At 42.7% G+C, this 24863-nt stretch overlaps 1 protein-coding gene across 1 annotated transcript in view; it reads right to left on the minus strand.

Moving 5' to 3' along the window:
• Positions 1 to 1241: 1241 nt before the first annotated feature.
• The window catches only part of LOC126426496 (uncharacterized), an 88873-nt gene continuing 65251 nt past the window's right edge, over positions 1242 to 24863 (minus strand). The window contains exon 2 of the mRNA XM_050088405.1: positions 1242 to 2001. Within this exon, the coding sequence (XP_049944362.1) occupies positions 1242 to 2001 (760 nt within the window). The remainder of the gene's footprint in view (positions 2002 to 24863) is intronic.

Below are 24863 nucleotides of genomic sequence, written 5' to 3' on the forward strand. Positions count from 1 at the left end.
GAACGCTGGTGGACAGTTTAATGTATGAAATAAAATGTAAAACAAACTTGAAATCAATCTCTTTGAGGTTGATACAGTTTCTTTTCGGACAAGTAATTGGATTAAGAGCATGGCATGCACCTAAATTAGTGTGTGGTGCCACTTCATCACAATAGGTGTACTAATGTGGGCACTGTGAGTCACCTAGATGACATATTGTTATGCGACTTGACACGTGACCCACTTGAGTGCTGAAGATTCTCTCTTTGGCTGCAGCTCTGTAGTGTGCAGCCATAATCCTCAAATCTGGTTGCACACTACTTGTAAAACTGAGACTCGGTTGAGACATCAGAAATATGTCTGAAAGTGATGCATTCCAGAGGAAAAAGAGGCGAGAAACTGTCTGGATCTGAAATTCTGAGTTGTGTAGTCTACTGTGGCACTATACTCAGCCTGTCCCCAAACAGGTGCTTACCTACATTGCAGCCTGCAGAGATACTCCTGTTAGCACAGGACTCCTTCCTGCCTGTTGGCCAGTAGACTATGAGAAGCCATGCAGAGCTTGCTGGAGGGTCTGTGTGGCAGCAGCAGCTCTGAGTTGCACAGAGGCAGCTGGCCTGAGTGGTGCCTCTCACAGGTGGGGGTGCAGCATGTACTGCCTTTGACAGTCAGGGAGGTTCCAACAGTGGAGCAGCACGACTCAGTGGGCACACAGGATACAGCGTGGCTTCTGATGAATCCCGAGACTGTGACCTGGAGGTCCTTCCTGCTGTCTAAACAAAGATGTGAGTGCCTACCTCTCCTATTCCCATCCCACACACAGTGTCTCATGTACCAACTGTACTAGCTGCACCGGCGAGCTATACAGTGTGATATAAGCGATCTAGTTCTGACAACCAGAGGGCTCCCTGTCATATTTAACTTAGGATAAGTGAATTACTCAACATTATAATTTTAGAACAAGTGAAATTTGAATCATCTCACCATTTAAAACTTTGGAGAAATGAGCTCTTGGGTTCTGAACTTAAGGTAATTGCAGTGGGTTAAATTGTTTCAATGGTAATATCAAAGGCTCAATTGTTTCAACTACAGTCAGTTGGGCTAGGAATCTTTTAAATTTAGGGAAAGAAACACTGTATATTTCACCTGAAAATGTATTGATTTGAACTGAACTGAGATGAATCTGAACTGAACTGAGTTGAATTGAATCTGAACTGAACTGAGATGAATCTGAACTGAACTGAGTTGAGTTGAATCTGAATTCAACTGAGTAGAGTTGACTCTGAACTGAACTGAGATGAATCTGAACTGAACTGAGATGAATCTGAACTGAACTGAGATGAATGTGAACTGAAATGAGATGAATCTGAACTGAACTGAGATGAATCTGAAGTGAACTGAGTTGAATCTGACCTGAACTGAGATGAATATGAACTGAACTGAGTTGAGTTGAATCTGAACTGAACTGAATTGAGTTGAATCTCAACTGAACTGAGTTGAGTTGAATCTGAACTGAACTGAGATGAATCTGAAGTGAACTGAGTTGAGTTGAATCTGAACTGAACTGAGATGAATCTGAACTGAACTGAGTTGAGTTGAATCTGAACTGAACTGAGTTGAGTTGAATCTGATCTGATCTGAGGTGAATCTGAACTGAACTGAGTTGAGTTGAATCTTAACTGAGATGAATCTGAACTGAACTGAGTTGAGTTGAATCTGTACTGAACTGAGTTGAGTTGAATCTGAACTGAACTAAGTTGAGTTGAGTTGAATCTGAACTGAACTGAGTTGAGTTGAGTTGAATCTGAACTGAACTGATATGAGTTGAATCTGAACTGAACTGAGTTGAGTTGAGTTGAATCTGAAGTGAACTGAGTTGAATCTGAACTGAACTGAGTTGAATCTGAACTGAACTGAGTTGAGTTGAGCTGAATTTGAACTGAACTGAGTTGAGTTGAATCTGAACTGAACTGAGTTGAGTTGAATCTGAACTCAACCGAGTTGAGTTGAATCTGAACTGAACTGAGTTGAGTTGAGTTGAATCTGAACTGAGTTGAGTTTCATCTGAACTGACTTGAGTTCAGTTGAGTTCAATCTGAACTGAGTTGATTTGAGTTGAGTTGAAACTGAACTGAGTTGGATCTGAACTGAAAGTTGGTGTGCAGACAAGTTCACCTTGGATACAACCCATAGCATGAAAAACATATCCTGGAAGTACCCAACAGGCTCAGACTAGCAGGGACAAAATATGTCTTGTCTAACAGGCAGGGCTCGAGCTACAGGAGGAACCAACACCTTTTGTCCTGGCTGTGTATAGCAACCCACACAGGCTAGGACTGACATGAGTGTTGGGGAGAACTTTGGAAATGTTGTAACGATATGGGTGGTGCCAGCATCAGAGATGAACCATGTTGAATGGCACTAGACAATGCCTCATCTACGATTTCCTGCCCATTTATACTTAGGACAAGAGGTCTAGTTCCACAATGATATCATAGGAGGAGGGATGGGCAAACCCACTAGCAGAACGGCACTACTTTCGAATTTCTCGCCATCTTTGAGCTTAGCTCCCTTTTTTGAATTTTTCGCCATTTAATACATGGAACAATTTGCCTATGTTGTAGGATGAGGAGGAGGAGGAGGGGGGACAGGGAAGGAGGAAATCTGGCAACGATGCATGGTATGAGAGAAAAGGATGTAATTCTGGCAACACTACATGTGGTGCCTGACTAGCTGACTATACATACTGTTTGAATTTCAGGCCATTCTATACTTACGACGATTGAGGATAAGTCCGCTGTGATGCCTTAGCGTGTGGAGGCTGTTGGACATTAATATTAAGGTATCTTGACTACTGTGTGGTTTCCCATACGGTACATCTACTTTTCCTTGTGTTTCGGTTGTCTACCTGTATTGTTCCTCTTTTCAAACACACGTAGGTTAATTGCCGAAGAATTCTTAACAAAGTGGCCGAGTTCGATGCGCCTTTCAAAAGCGGCAAAACACGTGTAATATTAGGTCCAGATAACTGGTTACTCCCGAACTGCAGGGCAGTGAGATTTGTGGAAAAAATTCAAGCGTATATCGAAAGGATAGGCTAATGAGAGATGGATGTGGTGTAAATGTTGATGTAGACAAGATGCATAAAACCGTCAATACGGAAAATAAAGATGCATGGGAGACTCTTTAGCCAAGACTTAATACCAAGTGTGGGTATAACACAGGTAGTCACTTCATGGTGTAACAAAACGTTAAGGAAAAACCTCAGTTTGCTACTAAATGACTTTCACAATCACTCTGTAGTCATCTGAGGAGACATTAGTCATCCAGCAATCAGCTGAGATAATTACAGTTATGTTAATATCGAAAATGACGAGACATCCTGTGAAACACTGCTAGGTGCCTTTTCTGAAAACAACTGTGAAGTGATGGTTCAGAATCCCATTCACAAAAGACATTAGATCTAATGACAATAAATAGACCGGATCTCTTTGAGGATGTCCACATAGATACTGGTATCAGTCCTGATGAGGTTGTTACAGCAAGATTTATTACCAAAGTACAAAGGGCGACTAGAACGAAAGGAAGTATTTATATATTCAGTAAATTAGACTGAATTGTATCGAATTTTATTTTATCCTGTAGGATTACAAGGTGTATACGTAATAAAGCCTATGTCAAAAAAAAAAAAAGAAAACATTCATTATCATGTACTTCCTTACCTTTTTCCCTATGTTCTAACATCAATCATTACTAATAACAATATACCCAAATTTAATGTGGTAAGTACTCTTCAACACTGTGACATTTCTTTTCCACCAGTTAGTGTTTGAGGTCCTCTGGAGAGTTAGTCATGAACACTGTTACACCACATTCAGGGCAGACTTCTTTGGAATTTAATACCTGAGTACTCAGGTCCTTTTTCGATCTCTGGCAGTTGGTGGGATAGCAACGTTGTATCTCAATTAGGAACTCTAAGCATGTTGAAGCACTCTGGCTCACGTTTATAAGATTACTTGACCATGTGTTCGATAGATATGTACCTAGTAAAACGTTTCATCGTGGGAAACGCACTCCATAGCATACAACCCCAGCAAAAAGCTTCTAAAGAAACAGACTACTGCATAATAAACGTTAAACAAAGATTCGGGCTAGAGATGGAGTTGCTAAATTAAACACATTTCTGCCGAGAGGGCAATGATGAAGCTTTCAACGCCTACTGAAGCGGACCGTTGAAAGAGATCTCTCACAAAACCCAAAAAAATTCTGGTCGTACATGTAAAGACTGTTAATGCTACCAAACTTTCTGTCCAACCACTCATACACGATAAAGAGGCTGAAATTGAGAGTAGCGAAATAAAAGCAGAAATCTTTCACTTTCTGATGTTCATTTGTAAATGAAAATCCAGTTTTATTCTCACCCGACTTGTAATCTACGTCCCTCTATCTTACTTGCAGCAATTGGCCACAATAAGCAAAGTCTTTTATGAAAAATTTGAAAGGGTCGAAGATTACTATAAACTTTCTGTTTACTTAGCTTGTCATACAGAGTTGGCTCCTGTTCTTCTTGTCTAGGGGTCTGATATTTGAAGCTGAAAATATCACAGTTTAGGTCCTCACGGTTCGATTGATGTAAATAAATTTGAAGATTTTTATTGCAGAATTTTAATTTTTATGTAAAACTATTTCCTCGGATTTTGGTTTATCATATAGTCTTTTGGTCACATTGACAAAGCCGAAATTACATTGTTCCACAAAATACAGAAATACATCCGATCGTATCAGAGGCATAACTATAGTACAAAGAGATTACAAGTTTTCTTCATAAACGCATTTCTACTAATTTCTGTTACATTATTACTTTCCGTTATTATTTCATAAATGAATCCAGAAATAAACATAATGGCCAGTACAGTATTGCATAGTTAATAATATAAATTTTAAGTATGCCAATACTTCGTGATTTCAAATGCTTCTTAAAAAAAATTAACTGTACGTTGAGAACTAATACTTATGGGTTATAACACAGAGTAAAACATTCTATAAAGTAGTTCATTTTCATACATTTTAGCTTGAAATATAAATTACTATATATAAAATTATGCGAAAGTTTTCAGAAAAGCAACTCAGATAATCCTGACACGTCCAAAATTCGAAAAATAGTTGTAGTATCGACAACTGCTATGGAGGAAAAGTAAAGCTAGAGAAGGATGTCGCGTTACACATTGCTAAGATGAATGATACAGATATTAGTGTTCGAGTTGTCCTAAGTTGAGGAAGGCTCCAAAGCCCGTTGGAATCCCTACTCAATTCTATACCAAATTTCGGAGAGTTAGCCTGTGTTTTAACTATAATCTGTCGTAGATCCCACGAAACAAGAAACTGTGTCCAATAGTTGACAGAAAACACAGACTACACCCAGTGGAGGTGATTCACGAAACTACTGTCAAATGTCCTTGATACCCATTTGCTGCAGAATCTGACCTCAAACTTAGTGAGTTATCTTGAGCAAAATTCTTTTAGCTTGTCAGCGAGCACGGATTCCGCAAACATCGAGCATGTGAAAGCCAACCCACGCTTTTCTCACGTGACGTCCTGAAACTCATGGGTCAAGGGAGTCAGATAGTCGCAGCAGTTCTGTTTTTTTGTTATCAAAAGTTGAAGCGTATTGGTTATCAAACGAAATCTATGACTGGATTGAGAGGTTTTTTGGTAGGTAGGATGCAACAAGTTGTCTTGGATGGAGAGTCTCCGACACATGTAGAAGTAACTTCGGCTATGCTCCAGGAAAGTTCGTTGGAGCCGTTGCTGTTCATGATGTATGTTAACGACCTTACATACAATATCAATAGTAACCTCAGACTTGTCATAGATAATGCAGTTGTACATAATCAGGTACTGTCTGAAGAAATATGCACAAATATTCAGTCAGGTGTTGATAAAATTTTTGAAGTGATACAATGATTGGAAACTTGCTTCAAATGTACAAACATATAATCCTCTGATATAATAGGTCAACTAGTAGAAATACGTGGATGCTACAATTTATAGGAATATGAAACGCAATGATCACATAGTCTCAATTGTGAAGCAGGTGGCAGACATCGTATCACTGGTAAAAAACTGTGAAAATGCAATCGGTCTACAAAGGACATGCTTACAAATCCCTTGGGTGACCCATTCTGGAATATTGTGAAAGTGTGTGGGACTTGTTCCAAATAGCACTAACAGAGGATATTGAATGCATGCAGAGAAGGGCCGCTTGAATGGTCACAGATTTGTTTGGTCCATTGCACAGCATCACAGAATTTCTTCAGAAACTGAACTGGCAGACACAAATTCGCTCGAGAAAGCCTACTAACGAAGTTATAGTTACGACTCTAGGAACATCTTTCAGTCGCCCACATATTGCTCCCGTAGAGATCGTTAGGACTAGGGTGGATTAATTACGTTACAGATGGAGGTATTTGAATAACCATTCCTCCCGTGTCCCATACAGAAGTATGTAGGAGCTCAAGTAACTGGTACATTGGAAGTACACTCTACCATGCACCTCACAATAGTTTGCGGAGTGTGGATGTAGAGTTAGCTCATTTGAACGATTCTCATATCGCCATGATGTGGAACGAATTATGGACGCATTATTTTGTAGTCCTGCTCGTTCAACCACACTCATGCTAGCAGTTTTTACACAGAAATTCGTTCATGGAATAGGAGTGTCAGTGCCAGATGGAAAGTGCTCCTAGAGCAACTCCAATATCGCCTCATCTTTCAGTTCACTTGCTATTGTCGTGTAAAAACATGAACACCTACACATGCAGATTTTTTGTTACGAAAAGTTTCTAAAAATTTTCAATATTTTGTGCTTCTAATCTATTATTGCTATAAACAGACTTCCAACAAAACGAGGAAAATGTTTTGAAGACCGGATTACCACAGGGAGCACTCAGAATCAAGTTCAGAACGACACCGTTACAGCTGGTATGCAAACAGCAGTTGCAGTGCTCTCGCTCATACTCAAACAGCTCTAGAGCGACAGATAACACATCCGTCAAAGTTCTGCGATATGTTAACAGCGTACCAAACATTTCGTTACGATGCGAAAAGTCATTTTAATTTCTTATGAGGCCCATTACGTATTCCAGTAGCTCCATAACTACTGTTTGGTCACAGATGCCTTGCTGCAGTAATGACGACTAAGAAGCGTTGTGTATGTGTGGGTTCCAGAATGATTCATACCGCCGCGAACTTATTTTCGAAGTCATTGTCGATATGTCGATGTCCCTAATGTGATGGAAAAAACTATAGATGGTCATCTGTTAAATGTAAATAACAAAGAAGGAGAAGAGGTTGCGACTGCAATCCCTTGTGACAAGCAGGTTAACTATGTTTTGTAAAAGTGTACCCTCGCCTCCTCTCCACTTGCATTTTTTGTAGTTAATGTCCAAGACTCATACGTAATATGTATCAAAATACTCGTTGGAGGCTTGTTCATTGTATTATATAGATTTTCTGAATTCAGTCTGGACTTTTTATATTTATAACGAAAAGTATGTTAAACAAAGTGAGAACGTAGATATGAGGCTATGCAGCAGATAAAGATTTTACGACAATGATAGATTCGCATTTACAATCTTTGGCTTGACCAACTCACAACCAAACTGTTCGAATTTTGTTTATCAAAGTCTGTACTCTTTCAACTATTCTTGTAATCAATGCAATTAGCACGTGATGTAAACGAAGAATTTTAATTTCAACAGTTAACAGAGTAATTCTGTTGAGAAACTGCTTAGTGTCTCCACTTTATTGCTGTAGCGAAGTTTAACATGACGCTTAAATTAAGAAATTACAACCCAGTGTTAGTGCTCTTTTAGTATCAGATTATTTTTCTCGTTACTTATAGACAATTCACTTCACGGTAAATGATAACAGCCAAAGAGTTATAGGATAAAGATTTATTGAAACCCTAGACCATGGTTTCAGTATATCTAAACATACCTTCACCAGAAACAAAAATACACTAAAATCACATCCTGCAGTGCAGATACAAAAAACAATCGTGCCAATAGCTTCGTCAGTAGTTAAAATCAAAATATCACCTGTATTTGTACAGCATAATTATGCAGAGAAAGTCGATGCCAACACGGCATATCATTAGTACTTAGCCTGTGAAATACACACAACCAACAGTAACTACTGGATCCAGGAAAATACGTGATATACTGAATAGACTTCGTTGTGGAAATAAGTTGAGCTGGTGCACATAAACAGATATATCTAAATAGCGAATTGTATTTCTTGTTAGAAGAATTTGAAAAGTATTGTTTCACAACTAAGAATGTTGTCCGGTAGTCATTTAGATACAGATGTCAGTTTATTTAACTCATTCGTAATGTCAAGTTGTCGTCCATGAAGCTGTGCGGAACTTGGCAGGGAAGTTGGCCTGTATCTGTTTTCCAACAGCCAAGACGGCTGCTGCTAAGACTCTCGCAAACCAATGACAGAGTAGTCAATTGTGGGTAAAGAGCATGGAAACTGAACTTATAAATCAGTTAAGGTGTATCTTAAGCGTTCAGTGTGTTTTTTTTGTTTCTCACAATGACTTTGATGTGAATTCCATTCAACACGTATGTAAATGTGATGACACTTTTAAGGAGTATCGAATGGAAACAGCAATATCGAAAATTTCAGCTCTTTATTATAGGCAGCGGACCGTCGCCCGGCTTTCTTCGTAAAACTGATCGTATCAACAACGACACGATTTAGATTCATTAACAATGCAGTGTTATGTCGATCCAGCGTGTTCTCGTAGCACGCGAATTTCATTACAGAAATTAATGAATATGGAAATTTACCTTTAGAAAGACGTAGTGCATTACGGCGTCTGCTCATTTGCTTCTTCCACCAATCACCGCTAAGGACCCATGACGTCACGCATGTCTGTATCTGGCAGTAGAAAACATCTCCGTCGCTTCGATATTAAAGCAGCTGTCCACCACGGCGAATGGAGGCGAACGCAAAATGTAGGCAGTTCGCCAGTGGCACTACCACACGATTCCCGCGGGAACTGAAGAGGACTCGAAACAACGACCAGACCACAGCCTGTGAACGCTGCGTCGTTATTTTTTGGTGGTGATGATCAACACACGCGACAGAACACCACAGAGTTAGACACAGTGCAGAACTCTGATATTCCGAGAGCATTATTTTGCGTCGCAGACAAATTATTTTTGACGAAATAAGAGAAATTGAGTAGGAAAAGAAAATGTGACAGATGGAAGGTTAATGAAAGGTGAAATGTGTGTACGTCCTGACACGCTGCCTACTTGATAAAATCTGCTGTATGGTTAGTTAAGGGCAGACAGCGTGGTCCCAGGTAAATGATTTTTGTCAGTAAAAATCTGTAGAATAAGAGTAACACGTCATCCACGTAATTACAGATACCATGAACATAACCAACCAGCACCATCAGATCCCTTGTATATTTTTAATTTCATTCAGTATAATGATACGTATTCGCAAATATCCACTTACAAAGAAATTCGTTGTGGCTTACCTTCTTAATAAAAAGAATTGCAAACGTTGTGCCTGTTCAATTCTTTCCCGCTAGATGCAACCTTCTTAGGTGTGACGTCACTTGTTCTGGACTGCTGTTGAAATTGCTCGTCAGTATTTTATGAGGTTTTTGTCTTCAGTTGCTTATTCTATTTGTGTCAGTATTTGCTGCAAAAATAACTTATTAGTGTATTCTCATTAATCTCAGTCTTTCTTCCTATGTTATTGACTCGAGAGATCGTGAATGTACTTACGTCGCTCATCCAAGCCTCACACCTCACTAGTGTGTTTACATTTCGCAGCTTGCAGTTGCAGCTGTAGCGGCTATAAAGCTAATCACTGACGAAGTGCCGGCCGGAGGGGCCGAGCGCTTCTACGGGCTGCAGTCTGGAACCGCGCGACCGCTGCGGTCGCAGGTTCGACTCCTGCCTCGGGCATAGATGTGTGTGATGTCCTTAGGTTAGTTAGGTTTAAGTAGTTCTAAGTTCTAGGGGACTGATGACCTCAGAAGTTAAGTCTCATAGTGCTCAGAGCCATTTGAACCATTTCAACTGACGAAGTTATTTGTGCAGTGTTATAGAGTTATTAAATTTAACAGTTTTGAGTGGTGTTTCGTGTTGTTTGTTGCGAAATAACGTTTTAATAAACTTGTGGGAAAGTGGGAGTAGTCAGTGATGTGTGCTTCGTTCACTCCATCCAAGTGCAGCGCACGTCAGTTATAAATTTTTAGTCTTTGACTGTTAGTTGATTTAGTTTTTCTTTTCTGGGTTGGATAAATAAAGCATTCTCTGCAAAGCTGTATGTGGGTTTAATTTATTTCCTACATAATTGGTGACCCCGGGAAAAGCAAGAAAAGCTCTCGCAACTTAATAGTGTGCAACAGTTTCGCCCAAGGTGAAAGAAGCTAACAAAATTCTGCAAGCAACAAACGACGAGATACGACGTCTAAAGCAAGAGATTGAGCTTTTGGAGCTTGCAACGCCAAAGAGTGATAGCAAAACGGAATCCATGAATTTGCAAACTCCGGTAGTAGCAGGGACACCACGAGCACACTCACACGCTGAAGGGTTTTCACGCACGAACGCGCCGTTCTATCAACCGCACCACGGTTGCAGTTAAGAGCGCCTCCATTCACGCCTGCGGAACCAGATGTACTGTTTGCGATTACAGAGAATATCTTCGAGCAAGAACGCATACACAAAGACCGCGAAAAATCTCGCAGTTAGCAACCTGGATCAGAGGCCAACAGCGATAGTCTCTGATATGGTCACACATCAGCCGCTCCGACAATCATAAACACCACACTTTAAACGGTTTTGATCGCTCGTTGCAAGAAATTACCAGAACCACGACCTTCCCAGGTGATGTATCAGGAGAAACGCGGGGACAGAAGGCCATCTGAATTTTTGAAACATTTACGCACTATCGTCTGATGTCCAGTGAACTGTTACTGCACGCCTGGCGATAGCAGCTTGCTGGTCAAATTCAGCTGACGTCGATTTCATACGACGGACTGTCTCTCGACAAGCAACTGCAAACAGCTGACAGAGCTTCCGCTACTCTACAGTCGGCGCTCGTAGCGTCCGTAGCAACGTCATCTGCCACTTCAGCAACGGAAGCCAATGATGACTCATCGGAATGGTTAGAAGACTCGAAGTTAAGCTGTGCAGCCGCAGGTTACGGACAAAAGCAAGGCATCGCTGACGGGATCAAGAAACTGCAAGACGCGATGGAAAATATGGCTACTCGGCTACATAGCTTGGAGCTGTAGAGTCCACCAGTAACAAGAAGTCAGTCTCCAAGCAGGATGAAACTCACACTGACAGTTTTTGCTGGTATCACAGACGACTCTGGCCACAAGCTACGAGGTGTGCCAAACTTTGCGGATAGCCAAATGGCGAGGGCAGCCCGCTCTAGGCACCACGGGTTGCGGAACTCACGAACGGCGCCGTATATGAACCAGGAACCAGCCGACAGTAGCAGGCAGCAACACGCACAGTAAAGGTGAGGCGCCTGAAGGCTTCCCGTATGCTGTACCTTTATGCCACTCTGCGTCAACCTGGGAGTGTAAGCTAACATCGCACAGTTACAAGTGGTTGATACTCTCAAGTATAAAAACGTACAGCTATGAAGAGATGTTTATCTACCCGTTATAAGTGGAATTTTGTAGTGGCAGATATTTTACAGCCAATCTTAGACGCAGTATTCTTGTCTCATTTCGCACTCACCGTGTACTTGGCAAATAACTCTCTTACCACCGGATCAAATAGGTCCGCCAGTATCGAGACGTGTCCGCAGATTAGCCCCAGAGCGACTAGCTGGGAGACAAAAGCGATATTTGAGGAGGTGCTCCAGGCTGGAGTAATTAGGAGGTCTAACAGCTCTTGGACGTCCCCTCTCCACCTAGTACGCAAGAAAGACACCACATGACGTCCCTGTGGCGACTACTGCCGATTGATCCCGGACAAGTACCCAATAATAAACATTCAAGAGTTTACGTACGCTCTAGCGGGTGGGAAAGTATTCCCAGTACTGAATTGTCTTAAGGCATACAACCAGACTTCTGCGGCTCCAGCTGACGTGGCAAACACGGCGGTAATCACACTCTTTGCGCTATTCGAATTCCTGTTTATGCCGTTCAGACTCGAAAATACGGCCCAATCCTGGCAAAGATTCATTGATTAAGTGCTCCAGGGATTACCTTTCTGTTATGCAATTCTATGATATTTTGGTATTTTCAGAGGATATGCAGTCACATGATAGACATATTCAGGAGCTACGACAGAGGCTCAACACATATGGAGTAGTGTTAAATGAACGCAAATGCGTCAAGAACAAGAGTCAAGAACTTTTCGCGGCTATATTCTCTCAGCCAACGGTGTACAGCCATTATCAAAGAAGATCGACATGTTACGCAACCTACCCAAACTTACAGACTACAAACAGCTTAGGCGTTATCTCGGTGTGGTAAATTTTTACCGGCGTCATTTACCAATTACCGTCGAAACACAGGCACCGCTTACGAATGAACTGACTGGCAAGAATACCACAGGAAACCGAAAACTGCAATGGACATCAGAAGCTTTTGGCGGCTTACAAAGAAGCTCGGAGGAGGCAGTATTACTCGCGCACCCCATACCTGCTGCACCGTTGAGTATTGTAGTAGACACCAGTCAGGTCGCAGCTGGAGCAGCCTTGCAATAACAGGTCGATGGACATTGGCCACATCTTAGTTTCTTGTCAAAGAAGCTACAACTCCGACGGACAAAATGGTGTGCATATGACAGAGAGCTGTTGGTATTATATGAAAGCCTCAGACATTTCCGCCAGTATATTGAAGCTAGGCCAGTAACAATTTTCGCTGATCATAAACTTATAGTGTCAGCTTTCAGCAACATCAGCGATAAGTGCTCGCCAGGGCAGTTCCGGCACGTACAGTTTGTCAGTCAATTCACCACGGATATAAGGCACTTCAGAGGTGCAGAGAATCTGGTTGCAGATTACTTTTCTCATGTTTGCGATGTGACCAGCACAATAAACTATGAAGAATTCGCAATATCACTGGAAGCGGGTCTGGATCTACAGACGTAATTGACAATTGACAGAGCGCACAACAGGGTTACACTTACAGCTGATAGTCATGCCAGGAAGAAGTCTTAAGTTGTGGTGCGATATATCACGGCGTTCATGTGTAAACTGTGAACTTCACAGGATCACCAGTATGATTTGCCCATGTCCATCTGGACTTCGTGGGTCCACTCCCAGTTTCGGATGGCTATAAATATTTGCTAACAATGGTAGACAGATGCACGAAATGGGCTGAGAACATTCCGATCACTGACATAGCGGCGGAAACGGTAGGAAAGGCGTTTGTCTCTCTCAATGGCTAGCTCGTTTTTGGTGCCCCGTTTACATCACAACAGATCAAGGCCGCCAGTTCGAATCTAGTCTGTTCAACGATATAGCTAATTTATGTCAGTTCCAGCACCACCAGACTACAAGCTACCATCCAGAGAGAAATGGTATGGTGCAGAGGTGGCACAGACGTTGAAGGCAGCTCTCATGAGTCATCACAGAAGCTGGACAGATTATCCTTGGATTACAGACTGCATACAAAACGGACATCGATGCCTCAGTGGCGGAATTGGTGTATGGGGAACCACTGAGAATCCCGGCATATTACCTAACTGCAGTCGCATCACTAATGCCAAGAAGACTCTCATGAGCGAGACATGTAATCCGTGAGCATGTGGAAGCAATGAGAAGGCCTTCGGTATCCTGATATGGTGAGCGACCGGTTTTTGTGCATAAGGCGTTGGCGGACTGTACACACGTCATGCTCCACACAGATTCAATCAGAGCGCCTCCACAACCTCCATATACTGGACCTTGTCGAATAGTACGACGCAACACCCATACTATGGACATCTCACAGAACGACAAAACTATTAGTGTGTCCACAGAGAGGGTAAAACCAACATGGCGCTTACCAGAACTGGAGTATGATGACACTCAACAGGAGGAGAAGGACCAGTGTTTGGAACTCACTATGCATGATATGGCAGAAGAACCCATGGCAAGAGGACATTGAACCACAGCTCAACAGCCCCCATCGGCTCCTCATCCTGGCAGCAGCAAGTCGTCCATGCGAGAGCAGGAAGACAAGTCAAGTATGTACCCATTGGTCATGAGTGCTCCGCACCTTAAGGGGGCGGCTGTGTGGGAATGTGGGAGTAGCCAGTGATGTGTGCTTCGTTTACTCCATGCAAGTGCAGCGGTCGTTAGATAGAAGCTTTTACTCTTTGACTGTTAGTTGAGTTAGTTTTTCTTTTCCAAGTTGTAAAAACTAATTAATTTGTGCAAAGCTGTATGTGTGTTTAATTTGTTGCCTACAACTGTATTATAGTGGGGGACCACAGTCCTTGTTATAATATCTTTGAGTGACGAACTATAAAAATCATGGACATTGAGGCCCTGTAATTGCTGAGAGCAATTGTAGGACAACCCTCCTTTTCTCTATTTACAAAATGCTATTATTCATGATCATTTAATTATTACTAAATGTTGTTAATAAAAAACTGAAGTGATTTCCACAATAGCCTGTGTATTGGTCAATGATAATGATAGGCAAGCTGCGGACTCTATCTCTGAATGATGGAAGGTTCGATTATGAAATATTAAGAAGCATAAACTGTGACTTAAAAGTTATTTAACATTTCATTTCCAAATCGGACAGAAATAATATGAAATCAGAAACAGTGCGGAAAAGTAGTAACGCGGGAAAAAGGAATTTGAGATAACTAATATCTAAAACCGTTATTCACCACCTTGTCTTCGGTAACGCAGCAACAAATGAAGGGTGATCGACTGTGCAAAAAGACAACGTTAATTATTACGGTAACCCAAAATTTAATCGCCTTTACAGGGAACATGTCTGATATGTAGATATACAGGAGAGGCCAACATCAATACCTCAGTGACGTCAGAGAAGCCGACGGCAGCAGGTCGGCAGAGGACGGCCACAGTGGGCAGGCAGGACCGCGGCTGCCTGCCGCACGACCTCGTCCGACAGGAGTCGTCGACACGTCAGCACCTTTCTCAATGGGCCGAAGACGTGAGAATCGCACGGGGGAAATCAGGACTACAGGGCCGGGTCGTTGCCCGTAATGGATAGGGCTGGCTTCCCAGATCGACTGACGTCTTGCGTGGAATCGCAACAGCACGTTGGTCTTATCTGGATACATTTTGTAATAACGTGGCGATTTCGCATTTACCTCTCGCACCCGAGAAAAACACAAATGTCACACTAATTCCTTGCCTACAAGTCGGTGATTATATACCCGCATCGGAGCTGCGCTACGTTGCATATACACTTTGTGGTCAAAAGTATCCGGACACCTGACTGAAAATGACTTACAAGATTGTGGCGACCCACTCCTCACGGAGTGCTGCCCTGAAGAGAGGTATTGATGACCGTTGGTCATACCCGGCACGAAGGCGCCGTTCCAAAACATCCCAAAGATGTTCTGTAGGACTCAAGGCTCTGTGCAGGCCAGTCCACTAGAGGGATGTTATTGTCGTGTAACCATTCCGCCACAGGCCGTCTGATATGAACGGGTGATCGATCGTGTTGCAATCGCCATACCCGAATTGTTCAAAAGTGGAAAGTAAGAAGGTCCTTAAAACATCAAAATTGTTCAAAAGGCTCTGAGCACTATTGGACTTAACATCTGAGGTCATCAGTGCCCTAGAACTTAGAACTACTTAAACCTAACTAAGCTAAGGCCATCACATACATCCATGCCCGAGGCAAGATTCGAACCTGCAACTGTAGCAGTCGTGAGATTCCAGACTGAAGCGGATAGAACCGCTCGGCCACAGCGGCCGGCTTAAGACATCAATGTAGGCCTGTGCTGTTATAGTGCCACGCAAAACAGCAAGGTGTGCAAGCCCTCCCATAAAAAACACGACCACACCATACAACACCGCCTCCGAATTTACTGCTAGCACTACACACGCTGGCGGATAACGTTCACTGGGCATTCGCTGTATCTACAGCCATCGGATCGCCACGTTGTGTACCGTGATTCGTTAGTCCACACAACGTTTTTCCACTGTTCAATTGTCCAATGTTTACACTCCTTATGCCGAGCGAGGCGTCGTGTGGCATTTACAAGCATGATGTGTGGCTTATGAGAGGCCGCTCGACCATGAAATCCAAGTTTCCTCACGTCCCGCCCGACTGCCATAGTACTTGCAGTGGATCCTGATTCAGTTTGGAATTCCTGTGTGATGGTCTGGATAGATGTCTGCCTATCACACATTACGACCCTCTTCAGTAGTCGGCGGTCTCTGTGAGTCAATAGACGAGGTCGGCCTGTATGCTTTGTGCTGTACGTGTCCCTTCACGTTTCCACCACTATCACTTCGGAAACAGTGGACCTAGGGAAGCTTAGGAGTGTGGCAATACCGCGTACAGACGTATGACACAAGTGACACCCAATCACCTGACCACCTTCAAAGACCATGAGTTCCACGGAACACCCCATTCGGCTCTCATACGATGTCTAATTACAGCTGAGGTCATTGATATGTAGTACCTGGCAGAAGGTGGCAGCACAATGCACGTGACATGAAAAAGTATGTTTTTGGGGGGTCTCTGTATACTTTTGATCACATAGTGTACCGCCAGTTTCGTGACATATAACAACTACTCCCGTATGCAAACAGCAAAGTAAAACTGCTCTGTTAGAAATATTAAGTTTCTTATCTTCTCATTTCACTTCCTTCTTTCTCCTCATTATTCTGGCGTTGTTGTTGGCTTAGGGACTGACTTTCAAGGTTTGACAGCTCTCACAGAACCAATTGGCAACAGTGGTTGTCTTGTAGTAACCCCACACCTGCTAACTGTCCCACCATAAAACGAGTTACAGGCATAATAACTTTCGAGAATGCCAAAATAGCAGCAACTCAAATTGTAGAATAGTTTTTAAAAAATCGACGTTCGATAAACTAGAAATACACAATGGAAACATACCAGCATCGCACAGCATATCGTCTGGCAGGTCTGTCAACTTGAGAAACAGTTATGTAGTATATGTTTCCCCAACAGGAGTGTGATGACTATATTGACGTGTCAAAGTGGCAGGGATGTGGGTGCGGACATGGACTGAGAGATCTGTAGGTTGATTTTTAAACAACTTCCTGATGTCCAATTCAGTTCCTTTAACCAACGTTTTCTTCAAAAATATCTAAATAGCGATTTAAGATGAAAAACAGAAACACCGATTTTTTGAAGTGGATTCACAGGCAAGTTATCTTAATCACATCACCCCGTCTCACTTATCAAATATCCAGACTGTGACCATCTGCGTGACGAAACCATTCACATGTTGCTCCCTTGTCGCCACGTCATGTTGTTTCGCTTCTTTATACTATGACGCCTATTCGAAAGTAAGTTCCGAACGCTCGTGAAATGGAAACCACTGCGAAAATCAGAAATGTTTTATTTTCAATAGTTATCTAAACCTTCCAAATACTTGTCTACGTAGTCGCCGCTCAGACTTAGACATTTGTTGTAGCACTGTACCAACTTTCCAGTACCCTCATCACAGGAGGCAGACGCCTCTGCTCTCTGCCAATTCTCTACGCTATTCTGCAGCTCGTAGTGTGTGCCAAAATGTTGTCTTCATAGCCAGCGTTTCAAGTGAGCGGAGATGAATCTTGGTGGGAGCCAATTACGGGCTGTATTGTGGGTGCTCAAATACTTCGCATCGAAAACGCTGCTGGAGCGTCTTCATTGCCCCTGCAGAGTGCAGCTGAGAATTGTCATGAAGAAGGAAACGCGTAACAGTTATGTTGTGTGGGTTGCGTGACATCAGGCGAAATATCTCATTAGGCCCCCATACTTGGCGGGAGACGCTGTTGATGTAGGCATCTATACGTGCCCACTGTGCGCTCAGAACTGAAAAGAGCGACGTGACGCGATCGACGAGATTACTAGAGTTGCTGTCCAACACATCTGTGCAAAGCTTCATCGGCTTTCCACTATGGTTTCCATTTCGCACGCAATAGGACCTTACTTTCAGAATAGCCCTCGCAATTTTTTACGGACGTGAACCACATGACAATGGCATTTTGTTGTGTGAATGTTATTGTTGACACTCGCAAATAATACGATAGGCATAAACTGCTGAAGAAAGGCACTGATTGCTAATTATTTCGTTATGTCATCAATGGAATTCCGCTGCACAGGATAACCAACAGCAAAAAGCACAAGACCTTTTCTTCAGTAGGCAAATGAGACTCATAGCTTTGTGGGATGTTCAGCGTGTGGTGCACTTCGAATTCATACCATCACAGACTCTAGAAGATTACGGTGAGACTCCCAGAAAAGCCAGAGCACAAATTCGAACTGTTCGTCCTCGTACAGAGCATGCTCTTCTTCAGTATGACAATACCTGACCAAACTCGAGCACTGCGACATCTGCAACAGTCTGGGTTCACTGACATTCATCATCCTCCTTACGTGCATGACTTGGCACCATTCCAGTTTCAACTGCTTCCGAAACTCGAAGAACACCTACGCAGACTTCACTTTCATAGTGATGACGTAGCGCAAGCGTGGGTGTGGTTGTGCCTCCCTGAACATAGTCAGACAATCTACAGTGACGGTATCAGCAAACTGATCTCTCGTTGGGAGAAATATGTTCGTCGCCAGAGTGACCATCTTGAGAAATATATATTGATGTAGAATTGTATAAAGTTCATTTCATTCAGACTCGACAGCGTTACATTCCAGCACACCCTCCTACACCTCTCTGACTTTTTAGCTGACATATCGAGACTGTAGACTTAGAAACGTAAAAACTGTGTTCATACTCATCAGAGAAACGACTGCAAGTATCGTAATAGAAATAAAATTAGTTGTTTGCAGCAGGGGCGATTATAGAATTTGGTCAAGGGGAGAGGGGGGCAGGGGGTTTGGGGGAATGGACTATCGCTCAGTAAAAGGAGACTTGGGGTCCTCCACCGACAAATTGGTAAAATTTGGTGTTGCTTAAACTAGTTTTTTGTAAATGTTTTCGAGTTCAGGATAAAAACGTGTCTACAGAATGTGTGTTCCCAGGAAATTAATACGATTTGACCCAGATGTCCGGCGATTTCGAGGTTTTTGTCTGGGGTCAGCAATATGAGTGTTGGTAGTAATTCCAATTTCACAGAAAGGTAAATAATTTTGACAGAAATACACCTAGAAAAAATTTGTACCACACCAAGTTGTGTTACACTATGAACAAATTCTGCAGAAAACTTTACTTTTCTATCTCCAGTGGTTCAGGGGAAAATGTTTCTTGTACACGGAAAAATGAAAGTTCTGGGAAATGCACATAAAAGTTTTATAAAGATTTACACCATAAACCAGTACCTTAATGCTGACCATAGCCATACATTTGGTCTTCTTGCTGTTCGTGTACCTGTTTCCCTTTTATCTGATGTTTCTGGCCTGCCCTTTTGGCTATATTTTTCACAGTCAGTTCAGAAGACGATTGTTTAGTGCAGAGTATGGGGCAGACAGAGATGGCATATACATTACTGTGCAAAACAAATTGCTACCTTCCCTTCTTACACCAACATATCTCATCCCATAGCATAATCTTATATTGGCTTTGTACACCCAATTCTTAGCAGTTGATGTTTTGTGAAAGGTGTAAAATTGACATTCAATTCAAAACAAGTGCATAATACATACAATACCGTCTCTGTCATTATGTCGTATAATCTTAAAGATTTATTGCCATAGTTACCACATCCACAAGAATTTCTAATAATAGAACAGATAATTTCTAAATCGCTTATCGTAAAACCAGTATTCACTTCGTCTTTAGTGGACTGAAACTCTACACTAGATCCAGGTTTCTTCTGTGAACTGCTCGTCGTCTTATCTTCACAACTGTCTTCTGCTGACTTAGTTCACTCACCTGTAGATGCTGATATTCACACGTAAATGGTGAGCTTTGACCAATTTCTTAAGCACTTCGCCACTATATCTTGGCATTTTATACAGTAAATCACACAAAAAAAGCCGGAACACAGTCTCACACTAACACAAGAACTGAAATGTTAGTATCTCTGCACCACAGACAATAAGAGCTGCCAAAGATAGCTAGCGGAAGGCAATTGTAACACGACGTAAACGAGTCCACAGCGTTCTTTACTGTTCCGATGCTTTTATGACAGCAGGAAGTAATAAAACATCGCAAACAAGGAGAGTGTCGTCTAGAAAAGTGGGCGTGGCGCTGCGCAGTGATTGAAACAAGACAGTTTTTTTTATCATTTGTAGTTCGAACTAATCAGTGAAAATTGTAGACAGTATTTCTAACATGCTACAGAACTATCTGGTGGCAAAAATTCTTCTATAAATTTTTTTAACTATTTTGCCAACGTCCACCCTTAACAGTTTTGTCTGGAATTTTGCTTCCCCAGTGTACGACGTTATCGGAGTTGGTGCAGTGACCGGTTGCCTAAAGGGCCTGGCTGCGAGCGTGTGGCCAACACAGAAGCCAAGCAGCCGGTTATGACGAAACGCAAAATCAGAGACGCCATCGAAATGCTTAAACACCCCAATAACAAGAACAGGGCGGATGGACTCAGGCTTGCCCCACCTTGGCTGCCAGCAATCAGAGCCCAACAGAGCGCGCTGTCAACACGAGGCCCGAGCACTGCCCCCGAGTAACTGCCGCCGCGCGGCCGACGTACAGCATTTGGTAAACAGCAGCCAACTCATCATTCGACGGTGACTACCAATCACGGCACATAACACAGGAGCCAACAGATAACAGAGGTTACGCTCTTCCTTCACCGCAGTGACCTATTAAAATAAAGTTCCCTCTCCTTCTTCCTTAAGTGACCAATGAAACGAACTATCTTTTTAAAATTATGACGTAATGGCATACGCAGTGAACAGTAACAACAAAATATAAGGGACACTTGTTAGTTAGAACGCACCAGTAGACCCAGAAGAAGGCCGCTGCAACCGTGGCCGAAACGTAGGTTTCTCTACAACAGCAGAATTTTATACAGTATGACGCGCGATACCACACCCAGAAAACTCTTATGTCGACTGACTATGGGCGTGAAAGCCTGCGCAATTACACTTCTGGTGTTACTATTATGAAGAGGAATACAAGCTGGACTGCGAGGGTTTAGCATCCACATGCAGTAACGAGTGTAAAAACGCAAAGTATAAAAAGTTGTAATGTAAATTGTGAAGATGTGTGTAACTAGAACATCGTGTACAGGCAGGGCTGTGACCAGCCATGTTCCATCACAGGCAACACGTGGGTGTGCGTTAGATCATGTTGCCAGTTCGTCACTGGAAGGAGCCGATGAAAGCTTAGGTGAGCTGTTGAATAGAAGCGAGATCGTGGCTATGGGAAAGAAGCCGAAAGCTAGACAGATAGATTTTAGTGTATAGGTTACGCCTGACCAACTCCGTAATCTGTTGAGCTTTCGGCACGAAAACGAAACAGGTAGAAAACATTTTGTATTCCGAGATATGTGCTTAAAACACATGTGGTTGGCAATCACACTGAGTTATGTGCATGCACAATAAATTGCAATGAAACCACAGTCGATTTTGCTTATCGATCCATTATGTCCGAATACAGAACTGGAGCCGTTCGGTAACTACAGTATGCTTCAGTGACATCGAAAAAGTTCAAAGGACAGGTCGTTTTGTATCATCGCGAAAGAGGGGGGATAGTGCTACAGACATCATATTTGAACTGGAGTGGCAATCATTAAAACAAAGACATTTTTCGATGCGACGGGATCTTCTCATGAAATTTCAGTTATCAGTTTTCTCCTCCGGTATGTAAAAACATTCCGATGGCACACATCCTCATACGGAGAAATGATCATCACAATAAAATAACAGAAATCGGGGCTCGCAAGGAAAAATTTAAGTGCTCGTTTTTCCCGCGCGCCGTTCGAGAATGGAACAGTAGACAGACAGCTTGAAATTGAAACCTCTGCCAGGCACTTTATTGTGGACAGCAGAGTAATCACGCAGATGTAGATCTTCGTGAGTGCCGTAGGAACGACAGACTGACGGCCGAAAAATCTCGAATTTGTTTTCATTATGAAATTCGAATGTATATACATTGCAGAATTATTCCCCACAATATTATGCTAGAACTCTAAAAAGTAACGATTCTGTGAGCGTGTGAATCCGAGTGTGCACTGCACGCCTCGGCGTTAGAGAACCGCTTTCCACAAGTCGTTATCGATGCCTTCACCCCCATTTTCACCGATTTGAGTAAACCTGATTTGCTGGAGCGTTCTTTGGACGGTTTTATTCAAAATGTGAAGGAACGTTTGAATAGTTTCATTCAAAGATATGCTCCAGAAATAACATCCAGGCGACGCGAAATTGTCAACTTTGCTTCAAACCACCACCATCAGTACCTGAATTTTGACAGCTGTCATCCCTTTCAGACCAAAAAATCCCTCCCATGTAGCCTGGCTACCCGAGGATGGCATGTGGGTAGAGAGATGAAAACTGTCTGGTGGAGTGTGCAGGGACTAGACTTCTAACAGGTGCAGCATCAGGAGACTGTGGACTAGGCAGGTGGGAGAAAAAGGAACAAAAAAGGAGAGGAGCAGAAAAAGACGGGCAGATGCGTTGGGAGAGGGCTGCAAATAAACTGTGGGGGAGACAAAAATTGGGAGGAGATGTGAGGACAGAGGAAACTGTTGGGTGGAGGATGTGGAAACAATATGTTACCAAAGGTTGAGGCCAGGATGATTACAGGACTGCAGAATGTATTGTAAGAATAACTCCCATCTGTGCAGCTCAGTAAAGCTGATAGTGGAGGGAAATATCCAGATGGCTCAGGTAGTGAAGCAGCCACTGAAATCAAGTGTGTTACGTTCAGCTACATATTGTGCCACAGGATGGTCTACTTGGCCTCTGTTTGACAGTGGCCACTCATCCTGAAGGACAGCTGGTTGGTAGTAATACAAATATAAAAAGCTGTGCAGTGATTGCAGCAGAGTTGGTAAATGACATGGATGTTTTCACAGGCGACCCAGCCCCTGATGGGGTAGGATAAACCTGTGACAAGTCTCGAATAGGAAGTGCTGGTGGGGGATTGGGCAAGTTTTGCACCTAGTTACTTCACAGGGATGTGACCTCTTGTGACAAGGGATTGGCATTTGGAGTGGCACAGGGATGGGCTGGGATTTTGTGGTTGGGTGGGCGACAGAACACGTTTTAGGAGGAGTGGGAAGTATTGCATGTAGGATATCCCTCATTTCTGGACACAGAAGGATATGGTTCAGTTGTTCCAGTTCAGGATGGTACTGGATGACAAAGGGGACACTCCTTTGTGGCTGGTTTTTGGGGGGTGTTGGGAGGATTGGGGTTATGAGGAGAAATCACATGCATGAGAGATCTGTTTGTGGACTATGTCTGGAGATAGTGCCTGCCTGTGAAAGCCTTAACGAGCATCCACATACTGAGGAAGGGAGTTTTTGTCACTGCAGGTATGCTATTCTCAGGTAGCCAGGCTATATGCGAGGGGTTCTTTGGTGTGAAAGGGATGACAGCCGTCAAAATGCAGGTACTGTTGTTAGTTGCTGGGTTTATTGTGGACAGAGGTACAGATGGAGCATCATAGAAGGGGAGGTCACCATCTTGGAAGTTGGCACACTGGGTTGAGGAAGACCACATGAAGTGGTTGTGAGAGAAGGTGTTGAGGTTGTGAAGGAACGAAGATAGGGTGTCTTGGTACTAAATCATGAAGATATCATCAATGAACCAGAATGAGACTAGAGGTTCAGTGTTTTGAGAGGCTAGGAAGATCTCCTCTAGATGCCCCATAAAAAGGTGGGCATAGGAGCGTGCCATGCAATGCCCATAGCTATACTGCTGATTTGTTCATGTATCTCCCCTTCAAATGAGAAGTAGTTGTGTTTTAGGATATAGTTAGTAAGCTGTGTGAGGAATTAGGTAGGGGGCTTGGGAAATATAGCATTCAATAGTGGTAAGACCATGGGCATGAGGGATGTTGGTTGATAGGGAGGTGGCATCAACAGTGATGAATAGGGATTCAGGAGGTAAAAAGATGGGGATACGGGAGACTCAGCGAAGGAAGTGGTCTTTGACTTGTGAGGCTAGATTATGGGCAATTGGTGGGAGATGTTGATGAATGAGTGGCAAATAATCTAATGTCAGAGCTGTCACTGGAAGGCACATTGAATCGGCAGGAGTCTCAACAATCTAAAACCCCATTGCAACTGAGGAGATGAATCCATAAATAGTACGAATCAGACTGTTGTTGAGATAAGAGTTCATTGCAATGTTACACTTGATAAGGACTGTACTGATGGGAAATATGTCCACAGTCTGATCTGACTTGTAAAATTTACTACGTTCCTTCTTCAAACGTGCCCTTTCGTGAAACCCAGTAGGCGCCCTATAGAACCTTTCTGGTTAAAGTCAATCGTTGCATTTACAGTCCTTATTTCAGACTTAAGTGTATTGATATCTGCACATAGCTAAATACCTTTTCCAGACTGTTTTCAGACTTTATTTAAATTGTCGATATCGTATGCACCCGGTTCTATTTACACAATATCTTTTTCACAATTAATATCCAGGTGCAGTTTGTTGTTAGTCTCGGTGATATTTGGGGTGCTGTTGTACATCTCCAGTCCATTCAGTGCAATACTACATTCACCAATACTCAAATCAATTGGAGGGAAGCAATTTGCATGCAATACAGATGATCGTTCTTTTAACATCAAAGTTTACGACATTGCATCTA

This window comes from Schistocerca serialis, chromosome 11, assembly GCF_023864345.2.
Source record: "Schistocerca serialis cubense isolate TAMUIC-IGC-003099 chromosome 11, iqSchSeri2.2, whole genome shotgun sequence".
Taxonomy (NCBI): Eukaryota; Metazoa; Arthropoda; class Insecta; order Orthoptera; family Acrididae; genus Schistocerca; species Schistocerca serialis.